General features: G+C 38.0%; 2 protein-coding genes across 3 annotated transcripts in view; one reads left to right on the forward strand and one right to left on the reverse strand.

Annotated features, from left to right (window-relative positions):
* Positions 1-10,960: 10,960 nt before the first annotated feature.
* On the forward strand, positions 10,961-14,398 carry SFR1 (SWI5 dependent homologous recombination repair protein 1). 2 transcript variants are annotated; one of them, XM_069460660.1, is made up of 4 exons: positions 10,961-10,973; positions 11,760-11,881; positions 12,494-12,904; positions 13,992-14,398. In XM_069460660.1, exons 1-4 carry the CDS (start codon positions 10,961-10,963, stop codon positions 14,181-14,183), a joined length of 738 nt encoding a protein of 245 aa, XP_069316761.1. In that variant the 3' UTR covers positions 14,184-14,398. The 2 variants fall into 2 exon arrangements, with proteins under 2 accessions (XP_069316761.1, XP_069316762.1); XM_069460661.1 differs by lacking the exon at positions 10,961-10,973 and adding an exon at positions 11,047-11,306.
* A 327-nt stretch (positions 14,399-14,725) lies between these two features.
* CFAP43 (cilia and flagella associated protein 43) overlaps positions 14,726-27,367 on the reverse strand; it is a 75,279-nt gene continuing 62,637 nt past the window's right edge. The window contains exons 31-38 of the mRNA XM_069460347.1: positions 27,000-27,088; positions 24,549-24,762; positions 23,385-23,497; positions 21,298-21,457; positions 17,600-17,764; positions 15,868-15,948; positions 15,081-15,234; positions 14,726-14,892 (exon numbers count right to left, since the gene is read on the reverse strand). Coding sequence (XP_069316448.1) covers positions 14,726-14,892; positions 15,081-15,234; positions 15,868-15,948; positions 17,600-17,764; positions 21,298-21,457; positions 23,385-23,497; positions 24,549-24,762; positions 27,000-27,088 — 1,143 coding nt within the window. The remainder of the gene's footprint in view (positions 14,893-15,080; positions 15,235-15,867; positions 15,949-17,599; positions 17,765-21,297; positions 21,458-23,384; positions 23,498-24,548; positions 24,763-26,999; positions 27,089-27,367) is intronic.

The raw sequence follows: 27,367 nt of genomic DNA on the forward strand, positions 1-27,367 counted from the left end.
ACGCTGAGCCACAGCATGAGACGACGGCTGCCCAAGGCCATGCAGCAGATCGGCTCCCTGCAGTCCTCAGCGATCAGTCATGCTCATGAATATGTTCTAGACTCAACCACTTATCAAGAACAAGCAATAGACAAGTTATGCCAAGGCCCAGAGGATTCCTCAGAGGAAGATGAGTCAAGATTTAATCATGTGTATTTTCCAAACCTTGTTCAGTCATTAAGGATGACTGGTGCAGAGCGCGGCTGGAGCAGGGCGGGTTTTCTCTCCATTTCCCTTTCTTCTTACTCCCGTTCTTTGGGCTATCCTCCCGGACAGTGACTGCAGGAGCTATAGATGTCCTCCTGTGTTCATAGCGTATGCCACAAATAATACAAGTGTGCAGCAACCAAGAGTTTGTTTATTCTTAAAGTCTACATTTGCAAAGAGGTGCTTCTCTAACGTAAGAGGTTTGAGGAGAGGACCAGTCAGGCTCTCCATGGATATTGCAGTAAAGTCTTCAGGGTGTCTCAAAACCCAGGGCTCCAAAGCTTCCGACAATGGAACGCTGGCAACAGCAGACCCTGTACTTCTGCAGATGGTCAAGCAGGCGGTGTCAGGGTGCTGTTTGCAGAGGAGCCGTATTTAATTTTGCCATATGAACTAGAAACAATAATACTAGCAAGAAAAGTGACCAAACTATTAACACATGTGTATGAGCCTTTACAAAAAAAACCCTCAAAACCCACAACCTTTTATAAAACAAATATTTATTGAATGTTGAATAAACATTTAAAATAAATCAATACGCATGCTACCTCCACAAGAGGATTGGGTAAGGGGCAGAAAAGACAAAGCTATTAAAAATCATCCCATTGTGAGCAAAAGGCACTGCTTCCAAAGATGGCCAGTGACGTCATTCAAAGAGGAGGCACATGTTTAGTGTATGTTTCTACTATGGTGAAAGCAATCTCCCTTGGTCCACTGACAGAACAATCCAAAGCAACGATAAGAAATAACAAGACACGAAGCTGAAAGGTTTGGATTAGATTTGAGGAACAGTTTTCCCCTTAGAAAAACTGTTCAATATTGGTATCAATTGCATCAAAATATTCTTCTCCAGAGATTTTTAAAAATTGTAATAATATATACACAAAATAAAATTTACCATTTTAACCATTTTTCACTGTATAGTTCTATGGCATTAAGTACACTTACATTGTTTGCAATTATCACCACCATCCATCTCCAGAATTTTTTATCATCTGAAACTTAAGATCTATACTCATTAAACAATAACTCTCCCTTCCCTCTCTCCTCCAGTACCTAGTTAACCACTATTTTACTTTCTGTCTCTACGAATTTGATTACGGTGCGTACCTCATATAAGTAGAATAATACAATTTATCTTTTTTTTTTTTTTTTTTTTTGAGACAGAGTCTCGCTTTGTTGCCCGGGCTAGAGTGAGTGCCATGGCGTCAGCCTAGCTCACAGCAACCTCAAACTCCTGGACTTAAGCAATCCTTCTGCCTCAGCCTCCCGAGTAGCTGGGACTACAGGCATGCACCACCATGCCCGGCTAATTTTTTCTATATATATTTTAGTTGGCCAGATAATTTCTTTCTATTTTTAGTAGAGACGGGGTCTCGCTCTTGCTCAGGCTGGTCTCGAACTGCTGATCTTGAGCTATCCACCCGCCTCGGTCTCCCAGAGTGCTAGGATTACAGGCGTGAGCCACTGCACCCGGCCCCAATTTATCTTTTTGTTTTTAACATTTCACTTAGCATAATGTTTTCAAGGTTCATCCATGCTGTAGCATGTACCAGAATTTCATTCCTTTTTAAGGCTGAATAATATTCCATGGTATGTATACACTATATTTTGTTTATCCATTCATCTGCTGGTGGACGTTGGCTTGTTTCCACCTTCTGATTACTGTGAATGTGTGAATAGTGCTGCCTTGAACAGGGGTGTACAAATATCTGTTTGAGTCTCTGCTTTAATTCTTTCAGGTACATGCTCAGAAGTGGAATTGCTGGATCATAAAATAATTTTTAAAAAATTTTTTTATTTATGTATGTATGTGTTTATTTATTTATTTTTTAGAGACGGGTCTCACTCTGTTTTCCAGCCTGGAGTGCAGTGGTGTGATCACAGCTCAGTGCAACCTTGAACTCCTGGGCTCAAGTGATCCTCCTGGCCTCAGCCTTCTGAGTAGCTGGGACTATAGGTGTGTGCTACCACACTTGGCTAGGTTTTCAATTTTTTGTAGAGACACAGTCTTGTTATGTTGCCCAGACTGGTCTCCAAATCCTGGTCTTGGCCTCCCAAAGTGCAGGTATTGTAGGTCTGAGCCAACACACCCCAGTCTGAATCATATGATAAATCTATGTTCAACTTTTGGAGGAGCCACCATACTGTTTTCCACAGAGGCTATACCATATTTCATTCCCACCAGCAATGCAAGAGATTTTTTTCAAAAACAGAATTTTGCCTGGGGAGTTTACAACTCCTCCCCAAACTCACTCTTTATTCACCATGCCATTAAATTCATTAGCCTTGTTCCTTGTATTCACTGTATTTATTTTGTCTTTTTGTCATCCATTTTTGCTTAAAGAAATGTAAATTCAGTACATAGGCTTTATCAGCCATTTGAAGGGCACAGTGACAGTTCTACTTGCTGTCTTTCCCTCTATCCGACTGCTACACCATCACTTTCTCTGCTTACCTTGTTTGGGATGCCCAACTTTTGAATTACTGATTAAATAATTAATCCATTCATTCTAAAATCCATCCATTCAAAGCATTTATTGAGCATCTACTCTATGCATCAAATTTTTTTGTTTTGTTTTTGAGATAGGGTCTTGCTATGTCGTCCAAGCTGGTCTTTTTTTTTTTTTTTTTTTTTTGAGACAGAGTCTCGCTCTTTTGCCCTGGCTAGAGTGCTGTGGTGTCAGCCTCGCTCACAGCAACCTCAAACTCCTGGGCTCAAGCAATCCTTCTGCCTCAGCCTCCCGAGTAGCTGGGACTACAGGCATGCACCACCATGCCCGGCTAAGTTTTCCATATATATTTTTAGCTGTCCATATAATTTCTTTCTATTTTTTAGTAGAGACGGGGTCTCGCTCTTGCTCAGGCTGGTCTTGAACACCTGAGCTCAAACAATCCGCCCGCCTCGGCCTCCCAGAGTGCTAAGATTACAGGCGTGAGCCACCACGCCCGGCCTCAAGCTGTTCTTGAACTCCTGGGCTCAAGCCATTCTCCCACCTCAGTCTCCCAAGTAGCTGGGACTACAGGCACATGCCACCATGCCCAGCTGCATCAATGTCAATAAAGACAAGGGTGTGAGTTCCAGGAGATGACAGTAAAAGTAAGCAGAGTAACTGCGAGTAAGCCCTGCAATGGCAAGTGGTGATTGATAGGAGTTAGCCTGAAGCCCTGGCCTTGGGAGGGTGGGGCTCGATGACATAAGAGGGTTTCTAAGAGGAAAGAGAGAAGAAAAAAAATCCTCTGTATGCTAATTTTTCCAGGGCTGGTTCTGATTGAATCTATGTGATAAATAGTAGTGTCCAATTTGTATACTCCTAAAAAATACATTTACTTTTCCATCTACAGCACCTAGCACATCTTCCATAGTATTTCTACAGGGAATTTTACCTGTAACTTCATTTAACTCTCTGATGGGAACTGGTAATTTTAGGTGTACCAAAATGTACCCAAACTGGAATTATAAAAATTCAGAGCTAGAAAAAGATCACCTTTCTCTTTATAATTCATAGATGAGAAAACTGAGGCCACAGAATTTCATTGAACCCGCTGAAGTCACACAACTCATTAGTCGTTAATGGCAGGGCCAGTGCAGAACTCCGGTGCTCTGATCCAGGCCTACCTCTGCTGCAGCCACACTTCCATGGGAATGAATGACTCAGAAAAAAGTTGTAAACATCAATGAATTTGTATTCACCAAAATTTGTAGTCAAACTGAAATCCCAAATCCCAAAAGACTTCCCCATTTTCCTCAATTTAAACCGACAACCCATGATTATCTCACAGATTCAAGCAACCTCACCTGCACAGTTTTTAACCACATCCATTTTCACCCCCAGTTCACTCCATACAGCAACAAAAATCAACAAAGACAAGGTTTGGAATGCAAGAGAAAACTCAAATAAGTAAGGTCTGTGGCTTTATGGCTTTACCCATTCAAAATTTCACCTACTGCAAAACATGGCTTATCTAATTTACAAGGTATAATCATGTTTAACCTGATCATTATAATATTCCACCAGTCCTAAGAAAGTACACATGAATCATGCTTGCATCTTTATTAAACACAAAATCTTGAACTTCCAGAATCCTTTTTATTCAATTATATCGAAAGGCCTTAAGAACACCAAGTATGCATTTCTCATTAAGGAAGAAATCATGACTTTCTCAGAATTTAGCCCAAATTAAATGTGCCCAGGATTCTTGGTGTTGGATCTCCTGCTTGGCTCTCAAAATCCAGGTTAAATCTGCACAGTACCTTGCAGTATGGCATATACAAACCTAGTAATCAGTAATTTGTTATGAAAAATAGTGTTTTAGAACACTAGTTTTTGTCCTGCTTAAGGGCAAGAAACTGCTTTCTTTCTTTTCTTCCTCCTCTCTCTCCTCCCCAATTCTTCCCTCTCCTCCTGCATAATTCCTGGAAGAAAATATTTGAACACCCATGAGAACTGACTTCAGTTATGAATGTAGTGGTCCAAGAAAGCTTTCTGTAATCTCAGCATGAGCAGTTATTGATTGGAAGGTGATGGGTTTGTAAGGCTTGCCCCGAGAGCTGCTAATTAGTATGCAAATGTTTAATTTCAGCCTTCTAAGTACTCTCATTAGTCCACATAATTCTTGCCTGCAGTTGTTCCAACCTGTGATAACATGCTATTTTTCACTCATCAAAATCAAGTCACTTTAGGTACTGGTTCACTGCATCTACTGTTGGATATCTCTGAATTTCTTTTGCTTACATTTCTTTTGGGAACTTAATCCATTCCGAGCATGGAAGATGCTATCTAGATTGACAGGAGCAGTGAAATTGATTCTTTTCAACTGTAAAACTGGAAAGTATTCATAGTGGACAGGTGGTATTGGTAGGTAAATTTGGTTGATTGATTCGTTCTGCATACTAGTGACTGGATACAAATTGGTATCCCTGAAGACAATTATTGGAATAAAACAAAGTCAGCTTTACTTCTCTTCAAAACTTGTGGGAAACAGCTCTGAGTGAAAATAATAACTGGTAAAACTGCTTTTTAAAAAAGAGGAGCATCTTGCCAAAGATTCAAACTCATTCTTTTCAGGTCAGCTTAATTGCACAAGCTTTATGCTAATTATTGTTATATTAAAGGTTTGGCAGCTTTACAAAAATCCTAAACTTGTACGTGCAGGTTCAAAATCTCTATTTCAATGGCGCAGAGTTAGGCTAGGAAAGCATTTCAGACAATGCCAATTTTTAGTAATGCTTGCTTTTTCTCTTTTAAACCTATGGGTAGGCTATAATTTATAGTTTCAAAGGAATTTGCTTAACAAATGTGGACGTGATTAGTTGTCTGCCCTCCAAAACCCAAACCTGTATTCTTTGGTAATGGGCTGCTTTCTGTTAAGTGACAGGCTTTCAAAGCCTGAGAAGACCATCTTTGTTGGTGGGTGTTATCCGTGCACTTGGAAGGAATTCCCTTCACAGTAGACCTTCAGCAACACGGAGGCTGCATTTTCAATATCCAGCATTCACAGAAGGGCATAGATTCAGAAGTCATAACAGAGCATAAGAAAGAGAGTAAACAGTACTATAGAGGCAGATTAAGCCATCATTTCCATGTACTAAGGAGTGTTGGAAAACACTTGTTTAAGTAATCTTTCTCTTGATTAAAAAAAAAGATAAAAGTTTGAAAGTGGCTGTAAGAAAAGGACAGTTTGACTCAGAGGTGGGTACTTACATCAAGTGAAAAATACTTGAGATGATGAGGGTACTTGGTAGATGGCATTAATATAATAATTACCAGAGAGGCATATAAGGGGAAGTTTTGGGAGGTGGGAGAGTTCAGAAGATTTTGAGTTAAAGGTTTACATTGTTGAAGGAAAAAGTATTCTCTGTCTTAATCTTGTGCTGACCAAATCTAAACAGCTGGGTGAAATCTTGGAGGACCATGCAAGGGTGAATATATTTGTAGTCTATGCTTCTTTTCCCAGATCCTCTCTGTGGGAAAGATATATTTCCAGTATCAAAAAAGAGTGATATCATTTGACAATTGAGAGTCACCAGTGTCATCCTTACATTTCACACTTTATATATTGGTAGCCATAGTGGTGTCATGGAGGTAGAGAGCTGGGTAATGTTGCTGTCACTGACAAGTGGTACAATTTAGCACGGTGTTGGGGACATGGACACTGAGCACAGTCTTGGAGGTGGAAGGGAGAGGATCAATAAAAAGGTGCCTTTGCTCAAGCCATCTCCCCCGTATTTAATCACATGTCTCCATCTGATCGTTGCTGGGGATGCAGATCACCTGGTCAGGGGCTCTGCACTCGAGGGTTTGATAGGGTTTGATACGGCTCCTAATCGTTGGTGTTGGACATCAAAGACATGTTACCTTGCCTTTGGGAGTGGAGACCTAGTGTTTCCACTAATTGGTGGGGTGATGGGAAAGGGATTAAATTTCATTCTAGCCTTCAGGTCCTGAACTGGGCCAGAAAATTTCTGGTTAGGCTAAACCCGCAGATTTTCTTTACTACTATACTTATCATCAGAGTTTGCCAAAGGGTAGAAAAGCAGAAACAAAAAGATCAATATTATTCTAGACCACGGTTTCTTAACTCCTTAGTTTCCTGGCACCATTAGACACCCCTGCTTCCCTCTCGAAAAAACATCACTAAGTTGAAGCCTTTTATACTCTCAAGACTGAAACAGTAATGAGAGGTAAGAGTAGAAAACTGAGTTGACTTGTTTGCCGGCACTTCAAACAGATTTCAATACTGTGAAATTATCTCGGGGGTTGTTCTCTCTCAAGCTTCAAGGTAGTTAAAGATGATTATAAGACATGTTCTGTTGCTTAAGTATTTGCTGACATCTAATGCCCTTTTTCTCCAAATACTGCAGGGGTGACATTTCTGAGTCAAAAAAGGATCTAAGAAGGATGGTGCCCTCAGCAGTATTTTCACTCCCATTACCTTTTAACAATGTAACTCCTATGCCACTACCGCTCCCCAACCCCTCCTCTACCTCTTCCCTCACCATTTTAATCTAACCTGAATCACTCTATTCTTCTTCAAGGAAACACACCCAGTAATAGCAGTGAATCATAGACACTATTGCTTCTCTAGTCTCTAATGGACTTGACCAAGTGCCAGATCTGGTAGAATAAAAGGACGGGAACTTCAGGTGAAGGGAGCCCTTTAGGTTCTTATTTAGTACATTTTCCTGAATATTATTTATCAGATAAATTTTCTAGTTGCCTGGTGATGGAAAGGTTTATCGCACTCATGTTCCATATTCTAAGTAACCATCCTACTCAGTGAGGCAATTTCTCAGGCATGCCTAACAGTAAGTCAAGGGCCCTTTTATCTTGGGGTTGAAACTAAAACTCTCTCTTGCTTATCTTGGCTAAATAATATTAAACAGTTAATCCATAAAGGTCACTGTTTGGTAACAAAGTCTTCAATAGTCTCTCCAAGTGTAGCAACCACACATTATGGAGTTCCATATGAGATCTTTAGGTAATACAGAAAAGAAATATAAATATTTGTCAATTATTCTCAAAGGGAAATATATGAAGAGACAGAGCATTAAAACCCCTCTTTACCGTGGTTAGGTCTGTAAGATGTGACTTAAATTTATGGCTAGAGAAACTGAGAGAAGAGTTTTTGAAGGTTATTTTTAACTTATGTGCAAATGTCATAAAAAATATTGAAATTCAGTTAAGACAATTTAGCAGATTTTCTTGTGTTATAAATCTGTATTAAATTTAGTTTGTTTAATTTGTACTAAAGGATATTGTGCATCAACTTAGTCCTGTGGATATTACACAACTCCCCACCCAAGTGGATTTTAATACTAGTTTCAAGGGTGTATATTTATATCTTTAATTGTGTATAAAATAACCTATGGATACTTACATGACACGATAATTTTTGTGAATAGAGAAAAGTCTATGGAATGGAATTTTGATCATCTTGAGATTACTATTGACTTTAAAAATAATGCTAACACCCAGAATTTTGAAAATAAATCTACAGAAATACAAATTTTAATTGTGACTGAAAATACGTGTGTGTGTGTGTGCACGTGTGTGTCTGTAAAAAGAGGGAGAGAAAGAGACACTATTCACTATTTTTTTCTTGCCATTAAAAAGGAATAAAAACCAAAAAAACCTCATAAAGATTTTAGGTCTATGTCATCATCCCACAAACAGCAATCACAGACAAGAAAAGAAGAAGCATTTTACCACTTCCTGATGAATAACAAAGTGCCCAAGAGTAGCCTTAGGTAGTGAAGAAATTTAAAAATACAGGGAAAGTCTGACTTAGGTTGATATTAATTACTATTATTACTGAATTCTATTGCTCAAATTATTCTCTATGGTAGGATAAGGAATCTTTGCTTTCTGACTCACTGGGGTGGGTATTTTTCTGTGCCTGAAAAGTTTCATATGAAACATACAATATCCTGGGTCAGAAACAACAAACTCTCCATAGGCTAATATAATTGCAAGTCACTAAAGACATGGAAATGTTTGTAGGCTTTTTCTGAAGGTACAATGAAAAGCATAGGGCTAGATTTCTCACACTAAATTGAGAGAGGAAGGTGGATTGCCAATTTGTTATATGAGCGGAGTAAGTAAAATACAAACTTATGTATGAGGAGATCATTTGATCCTAATGCATGGAAGTGAGAGATGTAGGTCAACAAACGCACGTATCTGAAATACGGGTTTTTCTGAATATGTGTTCTGCAGTTCTTTGAAAATCTGGCCAAACAATCCCATTTTAATATACCGGTTCACATAACAAGCAAGTCAGAACATTTGCAAGGCAAGATGTTGTTTTTCTTTATGCAGCCAGCAAAAACACAGCTCTAAGCTTAGGTTGTAATGATAAAAGGATTTGGGAGCAGCTGATTTTAGAGACTCATAAAAACAACTCACCCTTATGCCCTGAGGTATAAAGAACATGCATCGTCTGCATTGTGCTTCCAGTGTCAGGACAAATCATTCTGCTTTTTTCAGAGATTAACTGATGCCAGTGGATGAGTAAAGCGAGAAATAAATGTACAGACTGAGACCTATGACTTGGGTGAGGTGAATAACACCTGCATCACAAAACCACGAGTTCTCTCTTTCACTTTGTAAATTCCTTGAGGTTAATTTATATAATTTTTGAAAAATTTAGGCATGGAATACATATTAATTATATGTAGAGGCTCCAAGTTTTCTGCTATGTATGGTTTAAATTGTGTGTGATCTCACAGTTCATGTCTTTTTTAAAAATATGGGGTTTTGGGGGAGAGATAAGTGAAGCGATTAAAGTTTGTGGTGCATACCTTTAAATCACTTAGGGAATGGTGAATACACTTGCCTATATAAAGTAACTATTGAGCGCTTCCTAGCTAGCTAGCTCTGTTCGAGATGCCTCTCATCAATTCTCATTTAATCCTCCAACGTCATATTACAGATGAGGAAACTGAGGCACAGAAACACTACAGTAGATAGCACATACAATATGGTGCCAGGATTTGAGCCTAGACATTTACGTCCCTAATCATTCCATTAGGTTGTCTTCAGGTTCTGTATTTATACTTGACTGTTTAGGACTCAAGTAACTTCCTCGGGCTACTTCTAAGCCATTATCACCAGATGGTAGTTAAGGGACAGTGTCAACGCCTAAAGTGGCCATTCACTAAGAGGACTGGGAACATGGGTCCCTGAACATTCCCGGCTTCCCCGTGACTCAGAAGTTACTCAGCTGAATTTCCCCAAACCCAGGGCTCCACCCGATTCAGTTAACTCTAGTTAACTCTGCCGTTGCACAGCGACAGAACCTCGCCACACAGGAAGCGGGAGGATATTAGAGACTAAGGATGAGGCGGCGGGTGTTCGACCAGGGCCATGTCTGTCACAAGCATCCGATTCTGGAGGGACACAGTCTTCTTTAGTGATCGTTCTGCTTCCCGTACTGCGCCACAACACATGGCGTTGGGCTACGTTTTCTCTCAGACTTGACTAAAAGATTTGAAGCTAAGGAACCTGAATTTTGAGGTAGATACGACAGAAAACCTAGTGAGGGAACAGCCGCGTTTGCCTAGAGATGAAAAGGGCCCAGGCACTGGCAGAGATTTCTAACAAGTTTGATTCGCAGTAGGCTGGAACCCAGCGCTGCTCTTTTGTGGTCTCTGCCTTCGGGAAGAGACAACTGTAACTTCTAACTCGCAGGCAGCCGCGCGGCTTCTCGTCGCGCCACGCCTGAGGACCGCCTCGGCGCGGGGGAGCGCAGAGATGAGACGGGTCGCAGCCGGGACAATGGGAGCGGGAGACATCCTCCGCGCACTTCCCCGACACAAAAACCAGGAAGCAAGAAGGGAAGGGAGGGGAAGCCGAGGGCTGAAGCGCGCCCCCGTCGGGATGGCTTAGTTGTCCACAAGCTCCGCCCCCGACGCCGTGCGCAGGATCGCGGCCGTGCGCGCGCATCCCGCCGCTCTCGGGCTCCGGGCAGGGCAGAGCTGCGCGCGCGCCAGTCAATTCTGCCAATCACGAGTCTCAGCCGCCGCTGGCGTGACCAAGTCCCGCCCCCGTTCGCGCGCAGTCGGGTCGCTTTCGGGAGGCGGGCGAAGCACAACCCTGCGCGTCACTCAATCTGGCGAATCGCGCGTCTCTTCCGCCTCCCGTGCGTCCCCGCCCCTGGTACCAGGTCGGTTTACGGCGGCAGCTGCGCGCGCTTTCTGGCCACGCTGGGGATGGCGGAGGGAGGTGGCTTGCAGTGGGAGATAGCTTGTAGTGGGAGAGAGCAGGTCTGAGAACTGGACTTCTTCGGGGGTCTGCTGTGGAGTCGAGTCCACAGCTGTGGACCCTTTCCGCTGTCGGGGGAACTCGACACCTCCTCAGGCCTGGGGTCTCCGGCGGGCCAGTGCGCTTTGTGCGATGGGGAGGACTCCTCCCTGTGGTTTGACCCGGCTAAAATTGATGCCTTTGTTGGAGGAAACAACTGCAGTCGCCTCCTTTTCAGTGTCTATTCGCTACTTAAAACGGTGCAGACGGGCGTAAACGTATCTCGGCTTGTTTCCCAAGCTTCGGGAGTGGAGGGTAACAGTTTTTAGTCTCACACCTTTTAGAGTTCAGGTTGACTGACAGGTCTGATTATATTTTTTGAGTCAAGCTTTAAGCTGTATCTCCTCTAATTACGAAGCTGCCGTAACGAAATTAAAGAATTCCTATCTAAAGTTCTTATTCTCCCCTCCCCTCTTAATGCGGAATTTGAAGGTATTTTGATATATAAAAACAAAACGAGGAGAGTCTTGTTTCTTTGAGATACTAGCTGGTTAATTTGTCATGAAAAAACTTAGTCCCTATGTGGGAAGGTAAATGGAAAACTGCAAAAAGAACAAGAATAAATTACAACTAAGTGAAATTAGAAGAAATTGCTGGCCTACTTGCGGATGTTTTATACACCAATACAAATTCTTTGATAAAAATTGACGACTATATGGAGATGTGGTTAATTTGATTCCCATTTTATAATTACTTTTTCTTTTTTAGAGGTAAACCAAGATTTCATTTTCAAGATGGAAAGTCCATCAGACTCAGGTGTGATTTTACCTAGGACTCCAGAGCCCTGTGCGAATCCACCATCTCTTCATGCAAATAGTTCACGAAAACAAGTACAAAAATCTTAGTTTTTCCAGTGGATTCATTCTGTGTTTAAGTATTGTGGCAGTGGTGGTTTTAAATCTACTGAAGATTAACTAACATAATATGTAGCATAAATAGATACTTAAGTAGTAATTTTAGGTTTTTCTTCTAAGATAAGGTGTATGATACTCCTCACACCTGCCTGCTGCCAGATATTCATCTTGAATCAATTCGTTTATTTTGAGATCAGGTTATAATACTCCAAATTGAGGAAGTTTTAACTGTGCAATATTGTTATGAAGCTCTTTGTTGGCAAGATCTAGGTGTTTTCCTTAATCTGTAATTCTAAAGCACCTAGAGTAGTGTGAGGCACGTGCTGTTAGTTCAGTGATTACTGGGATAAGTGTCTCAACACTGTTTTAGAAGGATGTTGACTTTGCTGAGGTAAAAAAGAGAACAAAACTAATGTAGCTGGAAATTAAAGGTGTTTTGTGATGGCTGCTTTAGATATATGGAGACAGAAAGCCATCTAGTGGTGTCTATCGTAGAAATGTAAGGCCTTTATTTCTAGTAGATTTATTTATATCAGGAATGTTTTTCTTTATTAACATTTTTAATGTTTTGTGCCCTTTACTTTACAGCCCATGAGTGCAACACTTAGAGAAAGATTAAGGAAAACACGATCTTCATTTAATTCCTGTTACAATGTGGTAAAACGTCTTAAAGTAGAGGATGAAGAAAATGACCAGACTTGTTCAGAGAAACCAGCATCTTCCACAGAAGAAAACTGTTTGGAATTTCAAGAAAGTTTTAACCACATAGACAGTGAATTTGAAGAAAGTACATATTTGAAAAATACTTTCAAGAATGTCAATGTATGTGAATCTAAATCGTTTGATAATAGGTCCTGCAGTGCTCTCCAAAATGAGTTTGTGAGTGAGAATCTTCCAAAACAAGGATTAAAGGACGAAAAAGCAAAATTGGTGAAGCAGGTTCAGGAGAAAGAAGACTTCCTTCGGAGGCTAAAACTAGTCAAAATGTATAGATCGAAGGTGAGAATTTTAGGACCATTGCATGATAATTTTTTATTTTTACATAAATTGCAGGAAAGTAATTTCAAAAATAGAAAATAAGGGGCTTATTTTTAGCATAATAAATAATAAACCAAATATTCAGAAACCTGACTTCCAACAACTTTAATTCAACTCTAAGTTATAGATTTAGAGTAGAAGAGGCCTCTAAACACCAGATAAAACCTTTATTTGAGAGTCCCAACTCTCATTTAATATGCAGTTGAAGCTTTTCTCTCTCGTTTCTACCCCATAGCAATATTAGAGGTTTTAAATATTAGGTGCAAGTACAATGGGAACAGAAGTGACAGCTGACAGTGAATGAATGAAACTAAAAAGGGGCCACAGAGTACAATAAAAAGCATTTTTATCTTGTGTCTCCCCCAAATAATTGAACTGTTACAGGCATTTTGAGAAAACAACAAATGTATATATTAATATTAGATTTAACATTTCAACCCAGTTTGGTTGAATTAAGTAGAACTTGGGCACTTGGAAGGAGTTAACCTTTCTTACCTGAGTAATTTATGTATATGTAGTAGCTCACTCTTCCCCAGCAATGTGGAAAAAATGATGGAATAGTGTATCTCATTTGCTTTCTTGAATTTTTAGGATTTTTCTAAAATGACTTATTTATGAGATATTGAATGTTGAAAAAAAATTTTTAATTTGAATATTTGTTATTTTTTAAGAGCAGTTTTAGGTTCACAGCAAAATTGAGTGGAAGGTACACCATGGTGTCATTTTTAAAAAGTACAGTTGTAATAAAAAAAGTGTATTTTTTTTTTTTACTAGTTTTGCCCTATTTAATTTGATTTTTCCCCGAGGACAAGGATGGTCTAGAGTTTGGAACAAACAAAATGGCCATAGAAGTCAGTTGAGTGCCATTGTAACCATTCTACTTGTAACCATCCTGCTTTTTCCTAGGTAGAAGTCCTATTCATTCCCAGGTATGTTAGGCTTTAACCCTGTACCTCAACTGATTTGACAGCTTTCACTGAGTAAGTTAAAATAGTATGACCATCTAGTTATTGACATACATTCATGTTTGTTTTGTTTTCGGTTTCAGAATGACCTGTCTCAGTTGCAGCTGTTAATAAAGAAGTGGAGAAACTGTAGCCAGCTATTGCTTCATGAGTTGCAATCAGCTATGTCTGAAGAGAACGAGAAACTAAGCCTTACTCAACTGATAGACCACTATGGGTTAGATGATAAATTGCTGCACTATAACAGAAGTGAAGAAGAATTTATAGGTGTTTAATAATTTTTTTTCTCTAAAATGTCTTTGAGAATGACAATTCAAAGACACATGTTTTAAAGAGAAAGCATAAACCATTATAGCTTAGTCGGATGTGGTGGCGCGCACCATAGTCCTAGCTACTCGGGAGGCTGAGGCAGGAGGAATTTGAGGTTACATTGAGTTATGATTGTGCCACTGCACTCCAGCCCAGGTGACAGAGTAAGACCTTGCCTCTTAAAAATGAATTAAAAAAATAAGATTTTCTATACCATAAATATGAAAATATCTTTGAACTAATTAAGATTAAATGAATAAAAAAGATCTTGAATATTTTTTTCTGACTTAAAATCTTGTTCATTCATGAATAAAAACAACAAGTCATGGTATTTTACACATTTATTCATGCAGGACCAAAATTTATATGCTGACCAAGGGTAAAATTGAACAATTGGCTATTAAAAATATGCAACTAAGAGGAGACTCTACTTAAATTCCCAGTATGAAAGAAAAAGAAATGATTTTTAAAATGATTAATTTGGCCTTGTGTTTTCCTGCCAGTGTTTTTACATTTTAACAAGAGCAGGAAATGTTTTCATCCGTAATCTTTCTACTTCAGCCTGTAGTATTGAAATCTCTTCAGCTTGTTGTTTTGAAATATTTGTTAACTTCTGTTGTTGCATCATGTTTTCATATCGTTCTTTGACAATCTTTTCGCAAGTCAATTTAGACCCTATCCCAAAAATGGAGAAGAAGGGAATTAGCTGGATTATTATCAATACTTTCAAACACAGAAGCAGTACTCAGAACCAATTAAACATGTGGAAGAAATGCTGGAAGCTTTATAACTATTGTACAGATTTCAGGGATACTGATTATTTTAAGGAAACTTACAGTTGATTAAAGAAAAATCATGCTTACCCATTGCATTACAGATGTCTTTTCTCTCTGACACAGCTACCAACTCTTCTCGTAGGTTGCAGCTTAGACTATAATTTGCTACATCTTTTTGATTGCTGAACTTTCCCAGTTTTTTGAGTAGTTTTTTGCAGTTTTCCACATTCTTTTTGTGGGTCTGAAATGTTGTTGTCATGACAGCCCACAAAATTAATTTTGAAAAAATATAATTTATTTTATAAAGACATTATTCTTATATTTTAAATACATTATCATCATTAATCATCTTACCACCATATCCCTAATGCCTGGCATACTACCTACCCGTAGTAGGCACTCAATTGCTGAAAAATAGAATGGGATCTTAATACCACATTTTAGAAAAAAATTATTATATTCTTAAAAATGAGAGAATATTTTAAAAGCTTCAGATTACTTTGTTTCTATTTTATATATGTTATATAATAAAAACTGAGCATTTGTTATTCAGTTATGATAACATAAAGCCTTTACAAGGAAAGACTATCAACACATCTATTACATAAATCGTGAGCTAATGTGAAATAGAAAATCCACTTACACTCAGATATTTCCTTAGGGGTTAATTCTGATATTAAAAGAAGTGCTTTAGTCTATTCTACTGGTTATGGTTGCAAAGACAGTATTCAGGGATCTCTAATTACTTCATGAATTCTAGTAAATGCGCAAGATTTTGTTAGGCTCTGTTTGAATTCATGATTTGAAGCACTATTACTTTGCTCAATTGATTCACAGATTGGGGATTATAATGATCATTTTCTTTGAGACTTACCTTATCTATAACAGCAATGGTTTGCTCCATTATGCCAATCTGAATACTAATCAGAGACTCATAGTTGGGTTCATTTAGGTACTTTGAAACAAAAAAACCAGAATATATGTAAGGATATTTTTCTCTTTCAATAGATAACTTCATAATGATTGTTTTAGTTTTGAAAGTTACTTTTTTTCATAATAAATACCTATGTAAGTTTGATTTGACTTTTGTGCCAATGATATTTACCTTTATTTAGCCATCAGTACACTCATGTACAGTAATTATTTCACTCAAGACACTAATTATTACAAATGTCTAGGATTTACTTCCTCATTCATTCATCATTTATTCAAATCATCAAATATTTGTTAAGTGTTCCATTTGAGTCCCACATTAACAGTGTCTCATTTAAAGACATTGAAGAAGATACAAAGATAGCTAACATGACTTAGCCTTCAAGGAAAAGGGAACAGATAGATATGATTGATTGCCAGAAGGTATGTAAAGTGTCATGCAAATTTAAAGGTGGTTTGTGATGGGATGGAATTCCTCCAGATTTGGGAAATCGAGAAAGGTTTTATGAAGAAGGTGACTTTTAAACTAGACCTTGAAAACTAGATAGATTTGGGGTATTCAAAACAAAAATTAGGAGAGACAGTCCAGATAGAAGAACCAGTATGGATAAAAAGAGGTAGGATCCTAGAAAATATTAATAAGTTTCATTTGAGAATACTAATGTATAAGAGGAACAGTGAGACATGAGTTTGAAAAGTTAAGTTGAAAGACACTGCCCACCTAAGGATGTCATAATTCATTTGCTAGATAAGAAGTGGCAGTTTAAATTGTTTGAGCAGGATAGTAATGTTATTAGAACTGAATAGGAATACTAATCCGACAGCAGTATGCAGTACAGATTAGATAAGAGGAAGACCCGGGGTCAAGAGACCAGTTAGAGATTAATTATAAGATTGTTTAAACCATCGAAAATGGAGGACTGACCTGGGGCCAGGGCAGTGGGGATAGAAAATGAGGGAATAAATACATAGACCAGGCAAGACTTGGAAGGCATGGGAAAGAGGGGAACCAAAGATAACTAAAACTTCAAGCCTGAGCAAGTGGCTGAAAAGAACAGAAATAAGCAAATTAAGAAGAGGAGCTCCTGATAGGTGGGAAATACAGAAATGGAGCTTGGCTTGGAATCCACAGAGCTGGATTAGTCTTCTAAAAGTGATCAGGGAAGTAAGAAAAATAGAGGAGATCACCAAGGGAGAGGCATGGAAAGAAACACAAACATGGCTAAGGGCAGAATCTTAAAGAATGGCTATAGGGAAGGCTTAGAGGCAAAAGAGAATCCAGTAGAGGACGAGGAGAGGAGGAGGTCTGACATGTTGAAAGTAAAATTAATCAGGGGTGATAAAAGCAAAGGAATGGGTAATCAAGATAGTTAAATGCTACAGAGAATTCAAGAATGGTAATGACGGGAAAATCTGACCACAGGATTTGACAACTAGAAAATGCTTAGTGAACTGTAAGATAGAATTATTTTACTGAATAGATCATGAAGAAGTGGTGGTAGCAAATTTAAACAACTGGAAGAAAAAGACAAGAATTCATAGACATATTAGGAAACACTCCTGGCTGAGAATACACTTTACATCACAGAGCCTTCTGATTAAATACTGGTTAAATGAACGAATACATTAATGAATAAAATTAAAACTATGTTGGGGGGGCGGGGAGAACTTACCTTTTGACGATCTCTTGAGAAAAACAGCATCTGAATATCCCAAGCCTTTTGATTTAGATCTTCCATTTCCATCTCCATTTTCTTATGCTCCCATTCAATCTGAAATATTCCTTTGTGTACCTCTTTACTTTCCATCATGCTGGCAACTTTCTTTTGTCCTTGAGTCTTAAAAAAGTATATTTGATATTCAAATAATATGATTCTGCATACAGGATCTAGACTATTTGAAGCTGAATGCTATTCTCATAAAACATTTGGATCACAGAGATAATTCTATTTTCTTTTAAAAATGCAGCAGATATTAAAAAATAACTTCTTGGGCAAAATCTGATCACTATAAAGTACGATAGTCACAAAACAGAAGGGATTATAAGGTATATTTAAATGGCAGAGCCAATTTACTTTATATGTCAACAATTAGGCAGGAAATCCTCTTGCCATCACTTAGTCTACCAACCTGTATGCATTTGTATCCCTGCTCATTGCCCTCCCACCAGATGCTATGGATAAAGGATTGTGGTTTAATGCAGCTAGGCACAGCAGTATCTGGTTGGTAGCTGGTGGAAAAGCAAAAGAGCAAAAACAAAAAACAAAAATAGAAAACCACAAAAAAACCCATATGATCATCACAATAGATGCAGAAAAGCATTTGATAAAACCCAGCACCTCTTCATGATAAAAACTCTCAACAAACTAGGCATAGAAGGAACATATCTCAAAATAATAAAAGCCATATATGACAAACCCACAGCCAACATCATACTGGGGAAAAGTTGAAAGCATTCCCCCTAAGAACTAAAATAAGACAAGGATGCCCACTGTCACCACTTCTATTTAACATAGTACTGGAAGTCCTAGCCAGAACAATCAGGCAATAAAAATAAATAAATAAATAAATAAATAAAATAAAGGGCATCCAAGGAAAAGGAAAGGAAAGAGCATCCAGGAAAGAGGAGGTCAAACTACCCCTGTTTGCCGATGATAAGATCTTATACTTAGAAAACCCTAAAAACTCCACCAAAAGACTTCTGGAGGGAATAAACAAATGCAAGAACCTGCCAATCCAGTGAATCCAGCACAATATCTTTCAAAAATGGAGGTAATTGGCCGGGCGCGGTGGCTCACGCCTGTAATCCTAGCTCTCTGGGAGGCCGAGGTGGGCGGATCGTTTGAGCTCAGGAGTTCGAGACCAGCCTGAGCAAGAGCGAGACCCTGTCTCTACTAAAAATAGAAAGAAACCAGCTGAGCGTGGTGGCGCATGCCTGTAGTCCCAGCTACTCAGGAGGCTGAAGCAGGAGGATCCCTTGAGCCCAGGAGTTTGAGGTTGCTGTGAGCTAAGCTGACGCCACGGCACTCACTCTAGCCCGGGCAACAGAGTGAGACTCTGTCTCAAAAAAAAAAAAAAAAAAAAAAAATGGAGGTAATTAACACTTTTTCAGACAAAGAAAAATTGAGAGAATTTATTACTAGCAGACCCATACTTCAGTTAAGTTAAAGGAAATTCTTTAAGCAGAAGGTTTATGATACAAGATGGAAACTTGAATCTACACAAAGAAATAAAGATCTTTTGAAATAGTGAGTGAAAATAAGGTAAATGAAAAATAACTTTTTCACATTTTTTTAAATTATTCTAAAAGATAATTGACTGTCTAAAGCAAAAATAACAAAAATATATTTTGGGTTTATACAATTTGTAAAAGTAAAACAAATGGTAACATTAACATATAATTCCTAAATTTCACAAAATCCCCAAATATTTGGAAATTAAATAACACACATCTAAATAATCCATGAGTCAAATAGGAAGTCACAAGGGAAATAAAAAAATATTTTAAATGGAAAGAAAATGAAAATACAAAATATTAAAATTCATAGAATACAGATAAAATAAAACTTAGAGGGAAATCTATAATATTAAATGTTCACATTAAAAAAGAAACAAGGTCTGAAATAAATTAACCAATCTTATCTCCAGTTATCTTTAGATGAGTAGATTGGGTCTAACAAAACTATGGCATATTAGAATGAACATTTAGCTGTGGTCCTGAATTCCCTGTACCTTAGAATTATGGGGGAAGCTTTTAAAAAGCCATCACCACCACTCACAAAAATTAATTCACGATGGATAACAGACTTAAACCTAAGGCACTAAACTATAAGAATTCTAGAAGAGGTTGGACCCCCTTTTAGATCAGCCTAGGCAAAGAATTTATGAAGAAGGCCTCAAAGGCAATCACAGCAACAATAAAAATAAATAAATGGGACCTGATTAAATTAAAAGGTTTCTGTCGCCAAGGAATAGAGTAAATAGACAACCTACAGAATGGGAGGAAATATTTGCATGCTATACATCTGATAAAGGGCTAGTAAACAGAATCTATAAAGAACTCAAGTAAATCAGCAAGAAAACATCAAACGACCCCATTAAAAAGTTGGCAAAAGACATGAACAGAAGCTATTCAAAAGAAGATAGACTACTGACCAATAAACATATGAAAAAATGCTCAATGTCTCTAGTCATCAGGGAAATGCAAATCAAAACCACAATGAGATATCACCTAACTCCAGAGAGACTTTTATTAAAAAGTCTCAAAACATCAGATGCCGGTGTGGACGTAGAGAGAAAGGAACACTTAAACACTGTTGGTGGAACTGCAAACTAGTTCAACCCCTATGGAAAATAGTATGGAGATACCTCAAAGAACTAAAAGTAGACCTACCATTTGATCCAGCAATCCCACTCCTGGGTATTTACCCAAAGCAAAAAAAGACACTTGCATTCAAATGTTTATAGCAGCACAATTCACAACCACAAAGATGTGGAAACAACACAGTGTTCATCAATACATGAGTGGATTAACAAAATGTGGTATATGTATGCCATGGAGTATTACTCAGTCATAAAAAAATGGTGAGCTAGAACCTTTGTAACAACCTGGATGGAACTGGAGACCATTGTCCAAAGAGAATGGAAAAACAAACACTACATGTACTCAGTATTAAATTGGAACTAAATGATCAACACTCATGTGTACGTATGGTAGTAAAGTTCAGTGGAAATGAAGCAGGTGGGAGGGGGGAAGAGGGGATGGGTTAATTCATGGCTAAAGGGTCTAATGTACACTATCTGGGCGAAGGACACACTTACAACTTTGACTCAAACTGTACAAAAGTAATTCATGTAACCAAAATGTTTGTACCCCTGTAATATTCTGAGATTTAAAAAAAGCACATAAAAGAAGGTCACTTAAGAAAAAGGAAAACAGTGATGAAAATTCTGTGGCACCTTGAAGGCCAATCAATAAAACACTTCCATTAGCAAAAGCTGAAAATTAGATTATGCAGTGGTTGTAAAAATACAGTTTACAAACTTTATCTGATAAATTTTTATTAGCTAGCCTTGATAAAAATGGAAGCTATTATAAACATTTTATAAGATTCTTGACTAAGTAAGTTTTTAAAATAAAACATTCATACCTTTGCGTCCATAAAAAAAATACTCATGCCTAAAGGTGGGGTCTGGGCACATTTGTGCAGTTCTTAAGGTGATTCTAATGTGCAGCCACAGTTAGGAACCACTGAGTTAACTGAATTAAAATTACTTATCATGGAAATGAGAGACTATTGTAAAATATTTGATACAGCAGAAAATATGAAATATGTTATCTTTTTCTCTTTAAAAAAAAAAGTATAATTACCCGAATCACAGTATTCAGGTCTTCAATTATGGTCTTGTTGATGAGAATTGCATCAGGATAGTCCAGTACTAACTGGAAATTCTCCAGTTCTACTTGTCCTTGTTTAAGAAGAATTTGGATTGTCAAATTCAACTGGAATTTCACTTTATCTTCCTGTAATCTAAATGAAAAAGGATTTCAAAGCAAGTAGTTGTGACATGTTTCTATTTCAAATTTCACCTATTATCTGAGAATATAAAATTCAAATCAGCTTAAGGAAAACATGCTGGAGATTAGTGTGGAGAGTATTTTCCTAAAGATGAGCTTTCCTGGAGGTCGCTCTGAAACCTCTTCCTACTGATAAAGAATTATACTTGGGTTGCTCAAAGAATGGTATGGACAGCAATACATTTATAAAATTTTACTTTAGGATTAAGAAAAGACTGTATAATTTTGACTGTAATAAAAGTAAAGTAAAAATGAAGAAAATAGAGATGTTACTAAATATTAATAACAAATCTATTAGAGTTTTGACTGTATTTATTGATTTCTGATACTATATTAACACTATTTAATCTGTATGTTATTTATCAAATCTATTTCTGGGTAATGCATATGTCTCCTTATAGCCAGGATCTAAAAATGATGTATAGCAATGAATTTGGGAACAATAGAGAAGTATTTGTCAATGTGGCTGTAACTATGGCCAAAAGTGAAGCAAGGACTTAAGAAGAGTATCCCAATCACTCAGTAAAAAACAAGCTCCCCTAAAGAAAAAGATACTAGTTGGCTAGGTGTCTACATGGCAAGTTCTTGGACATCTGCTTAATTTTCCACAGAGTTAGCTTCAGCCCAAAAGTACTGATTGGCAGAAAGAGGTTCTTTATATTTTTATGTGGAAGGGGCAGATTAAAACATACTAAAATATTTCTAAAACTTGTTTATTTGTAAAAAGAGCAAGGGAACATGTGGGGAAGTTCCCTCCTGAATCAAGGCCTTATGTAATGCAATACACTTTTTTTTTTTTTTTTACTTTTCTTTTCCCTTCATGCCAGCCACATGCAACGCAATGCATTTTTTTAAAAAGAGATTTTTTTAAAGCACAATGCTGGGGTAAGTTTGCCCCAGCTGTAAACTAGTCAGTCAACGGGCATTCTCCCCTAGTGATGACACAACCTAATTTAGCCTTGGCTTACGAAAGCAAGGCCTTGGTAACAAACTAGCTAACAGGAAAAAAAAAAAAAAAAAAAAAAGGAGAAAACTCACAGCACATAATTTCGTTTTTGAAGAGAAAGACCATAACACACAACTGTTCCTTTGTTTGATTAACTATCTGTGGCTCAACTGCTTGTTTTTAAGATTAACCACCTGTGACTTAAATGGTTTTATTTGAGAGTTTGTTTTACAGCACTTTAAAAGAACTGAGCAGATAGAAGGAATGGGGAACCCCCAGTTCCTGCCAGACCACATTCCAAGGACCCTGATAAGCCAGCCTCAAGAAGAAGAGAAATAAAAGGGGGAAATGAACGCAGCCATCTCACAGCTGTCTTCTGTATCAGTCTGCAACAATAAACTTTTCCCCCTGCTTTGCCCCCAGTAAAAACCCCCAAACCCCTGACCCTCAGGGTTGGCACTTCTTTTTGTGTGCCAAGCCTTTCTCTCTCTCTCTTTCTAAGTAAAATAAACTTTTTTTTTTTTTTTTTTTTGAGACAGCGTCTCACTCTGTCACTTGGGCTAGAGTGCTGTAGTGTCAGCCTAGCTCACAGCAACCTCATACTCCTGGGCTCAAGTGATCCTCCTGCCTCAGCCTCCTGAGTAGCTGGGACCACAGGTGCACAGCACCACGCCCGGTTAATTTTTTCTGTTTTTATTAGAGAACAGGTCTCACTCTTGCTCAGGCTGGTCTTGAACTCCTGACCTCAAGCGATCCTCCTGCCTCGGCCTCTCAGAGTGCTTAGGATTACAGGTGTGAGCCACCGCTCCATAAAATAAACTTTTTACTTCTTTCTATCCTAATCTTTGTGTCAAGAATTCTTTCTAAGCCTGCAATACAGATTCCCACCCTAAAACCTTAGACTAGGTGAACATGAAAAAAAGGTTCGAATTACAGGATGAGTTCATGGAACACTTTCTCAATCTCCTGTTGTGCCTTTTCATCCTCCTCAACTCTCTTGCGGAGGAAAGCCACCATTTCCATTAAGCCAGCTGCTTTCTGCTTTACCTGAAGAAACAAACCACAAATATCTCAGAAGATACAGAGCTCCAACTTTAGAAAACATTTATATTTTAACTTTTTTTGTTTCAAAACCTTAACAAGCCCATCTTTCTAAGAAAGTAATAAAATTTTAAATCCCTGCCATTATGTAGTGAAAGATGTCTAAAACTTACACGGTAAATTCCATGAATAACTTGAAAAGTATCAAATTTGCCTCTAGGTGAAAATCAAGTATGCAAATAATTAGAATTTTTCTTATATCTTATTTTTCAATTTGTTCTCATCACTTTAGGTGAAATTATAACATCATAGATACTTTAACAACAATATGGCAGCCTGATGAATACGGCACTGAATTTAGGAAATTTGAGGGAGTGGTCAAGAAGCAGCAAGAGGAAGGATTCTCTTCCCAAATAAACATGCTCTCAAATTTTTACCCTTTGCTACATTGGCTTTTTATTCTAGCAAAACTATAAAGTTGGTTCTGCTCAGCTAGATATAATTCTAATCTATGCAAAATGAAATAATCTATAATGGTGCTGTCCAAGAGAAATAGAATGTGAGCCATAAATGCGAGTCATGTATGTAATATTAAGTTTGTAGTAGCCACGTTATAAAAAGTGAAGTGAAACAGATAAACTTAATTTTACTAATATATTTTATTTAACACAATATATCCAAAATGTTATCATTTCAACTTATAATCAATATAATGATATTAATGAGACATTTTTCATTCTTTTTTAAAATTCAAAGTCTTCTAAATTTTCTACTTACAGCACATCTCAGTTAGGACTGGACACATTTATTTCAAGTGTACAATCACCACATATAGCTAGTGGCCACTATTTTTGACAGTGCCAGTCCACAAGCACAGGCCTATACTTAGCCCTCAATGGCACCAAGGTTAACATTATTATTTTATTGTTATTATTGCTGACTACTACCTAGCAGGAATATCTAAATAATTAGCTTTTGTGGATGCACTGACCAATGTAAACTATATATTTGCTATTACACTAAGAAGTAAATTAGATTAAATTAAACTGTTACATACTTTCTGTTCATTTTCCACTTTTGTTCGTCTGGTTGCGCAGAAATGATCCCAGACCGAGGGGTCCAAGCCTTCTGGCATGTTATTAATATTGTCCAGCTCATCCATGGCCTTCATTAACTGGGCAAAGTTATCCCTATTCAACTTGCCAGATCCTGGTCGTTCTCCAAAAGGGACAATACTGGTTGTTTCTGTGTGTGTTTTCTGCTTGTGAATCCTTGTATTATCAAGAAAAGCCCATCAACGTTTCATATTTTCACAAAAAAAAAATCAGTATTAAACAATCAGACCTTTAGAGTAGGCAGGGCACATTGCATGGCTCTTTCCTTTGGCACTTGAGGGCCAGTGGGTGAACTATTCCACAGAGAAAGGCACCCACTCTGTTCTTCTTCCACACTCTCTGCATTCCCAGACAGGACTGTGACCGGACTGTAGATGTCCCTCACTGTTGTCAGCACCGACTGCTTTACCTGTGCTAGGACATGTCTTCCTTTCGTGTATTGTAAACAGGCAGATAAATGCCCAAGAGAAGTGTGGGTGTTCCCTAGCTCTGTCTTGCACGTCCTCTGCTGGCATCCTTTTTGCAGGTGAGTAGCCAGCAATACATTTAGAAGTATGTGAAACTGGAGGAGTGCCTCTGTTAATCTACACCGACAGATTAGTTTTGTTACCCTGGGCTGCAGCTGGGAAGGGAAAAGAGATAAAGATTTGTGCTGGGCACTCACTGAAAGGTGGCCTTACTGATAATCTACCTAACAGAGGGAAATAAACTACCAAAAAGAAGTAAGAGAAATAAACTCACAGCACATAATTGTCCCTTTGAAAAGGAAACCCACAATACAACTACCCGCTTTGTTTTGTTTAATTAAAACACCTGTGGTTTAACTCATTTTCTCAGCCTTGAAGAACCCTAAGCAGACAGTAGTGGTGCAAGCTCTCCACTTTAGTTCCCGCCAGTACCAGAATTCAAGGACTCAGATAAAGTCAGCCTTACAGAGAAAAATAAAAAAAAAAAAACCTCCCTAACATCTTGCAGCTGCTTCTGTTATCAGCCTGCTAAAGCAGAGAATAAAAAAGCCATTTTTACCCTTTACAACACAAGCTGCTTTCCCTCGATTGCCCAGCATTTTCACTCCTTTCTGTGTGCTGAGGCGCCTCTCCCTCCCTCCCTCTCTCTCTCTCTCTCTCTCTCTTTCTCCCCTTCTCGGAAAACAAATAAACCTTTTACTTCTGTATATCCTAATCACTGAAAATTCTTTCTCACACGTGTATAAACTTCACACCCCAACACTGACTATCAAGTGCTTTCCAAGACACGGTGAGGGTGGTACTATATTGTCATCCCCCTTCTCTAGATGAGGAAAGCCAGGCTCTGAGAGAAGCTCTTGGCCCAAGGCTGCAGGTCTGAAAGGTGGTGGAGTTAGGATTTAAAACTAATTCTGTTTGACAACAAAGCTTTGTGCTTTTCCTACTGCTGCTCCCAATACATAGGCAGTCTCACTTCTTTCTCCACAAGGAAAAGGTATGTACTTGGGCTTATTATAACTCATTCCTTATAAAAACAGGGAAACCAAGACATGAGGCATGTTCCCTGGTTCAATTCCCTGTGTTGCATATAACCTGTCCCAGGGGAGAGAATGAGTTTGTATCTCAGGGAGAAATTATCCTACACCTTCGTGACAAACTCCATGATTTTTAGATTATGTTTGACTGAAAACTATGAGAATCTGAAAGTATAACGTTGGAAGTCAATGAAATGAAATTCTAAAGCTATTTTCAGAAAAAAAAAAATCAGGTCTTTTAGAATTCTTTAGAAAATGTTTATCTTCTGCTATTATTCATTCTGGTGTTTTTCAACCTTTGTCTTGAGCACAATCACATAAGACACTCTGAGGAAATGCTATTTGTGGTCAACTAATTGTGGAAAACCCTGCTTACTCTTTTCCTTATACTTGGCGATCCAAAGGCCAATAGCAAGTTCTGAGAAATTCTGCATTAAGGAAAGCTGTTTATCTTATTTTTTCAAAACTCAGTGTTTCTCCCAAAATTATTGAGTCCTGGAAGACCGTTACATGCAATCCCAATTCATACTGCCAGGGACTCATATTTGCTGGAGCACGTCTTGGGAAAAACTGTTTATAAATCTATATGCCATCTATGTCTTAAAAGGAACAGCTTTCATGTATAAAGTAGAACCTATAATAGCACTATACTTACACAGATACTTAACTGTTTTTACATAATAAAAATAAATTCTTCTTCATCCCTTACCTTAAGATACAGGCACCATCTTAAAAAACACCGAATTATGATCAAGACACTTAAACATGTCCACCTAAAAGATTATTATACTGAATATGTCATCTAATTGGGAGAAAAAAGCTGAAATCAAATAACTCTCTTTTTCATTTACAGACTTTTTCTCAGAAACATAATAACAAAGGAGAAACAAACCTTGGTCGGCGTTTAAAAAGTTTGTAGAGTGTATCAACTTGATGACTGGGAATGTCAGAAAATTCCTTTTTAAAGCTCCGATCGAGAATCTAAGGGCAAAGACTTTATTGTGAGTATTGCAATTTTGTTCAGAAACTTTTTATTTGTTTTGGGAAACGGAAGTTTCCAAAATAGTATTTACCCATAAGGCATGCAAGTTACTATTCTATTCTATACTATTCAATTCTATTCATTCTATTCTAGTCTATTTGTTCCATTCCATTCCACTCCATTCCATTTCATTCCATTCTGTCTTCTTTAGGCTATTCTACCCTATTCTTTTCTATTATAAAACTGCTGGTCACAGCCTACCAAATTGATTTCATGAG

The sequence above is a fragment of the Eulemur rufifrons genome, chromosome 28, assembly GCF_041146395.1.
Source record: "Eulemur rufifrons isolate Redbay chromosome 28, OSU_ERuf_1, whole genome shotgun sequence".
NCBI lineage: Eukaryota > Metazoa > Chordata > Mammalia > Primates > Lemuridae > Eulemur > Eulemur rufifrons.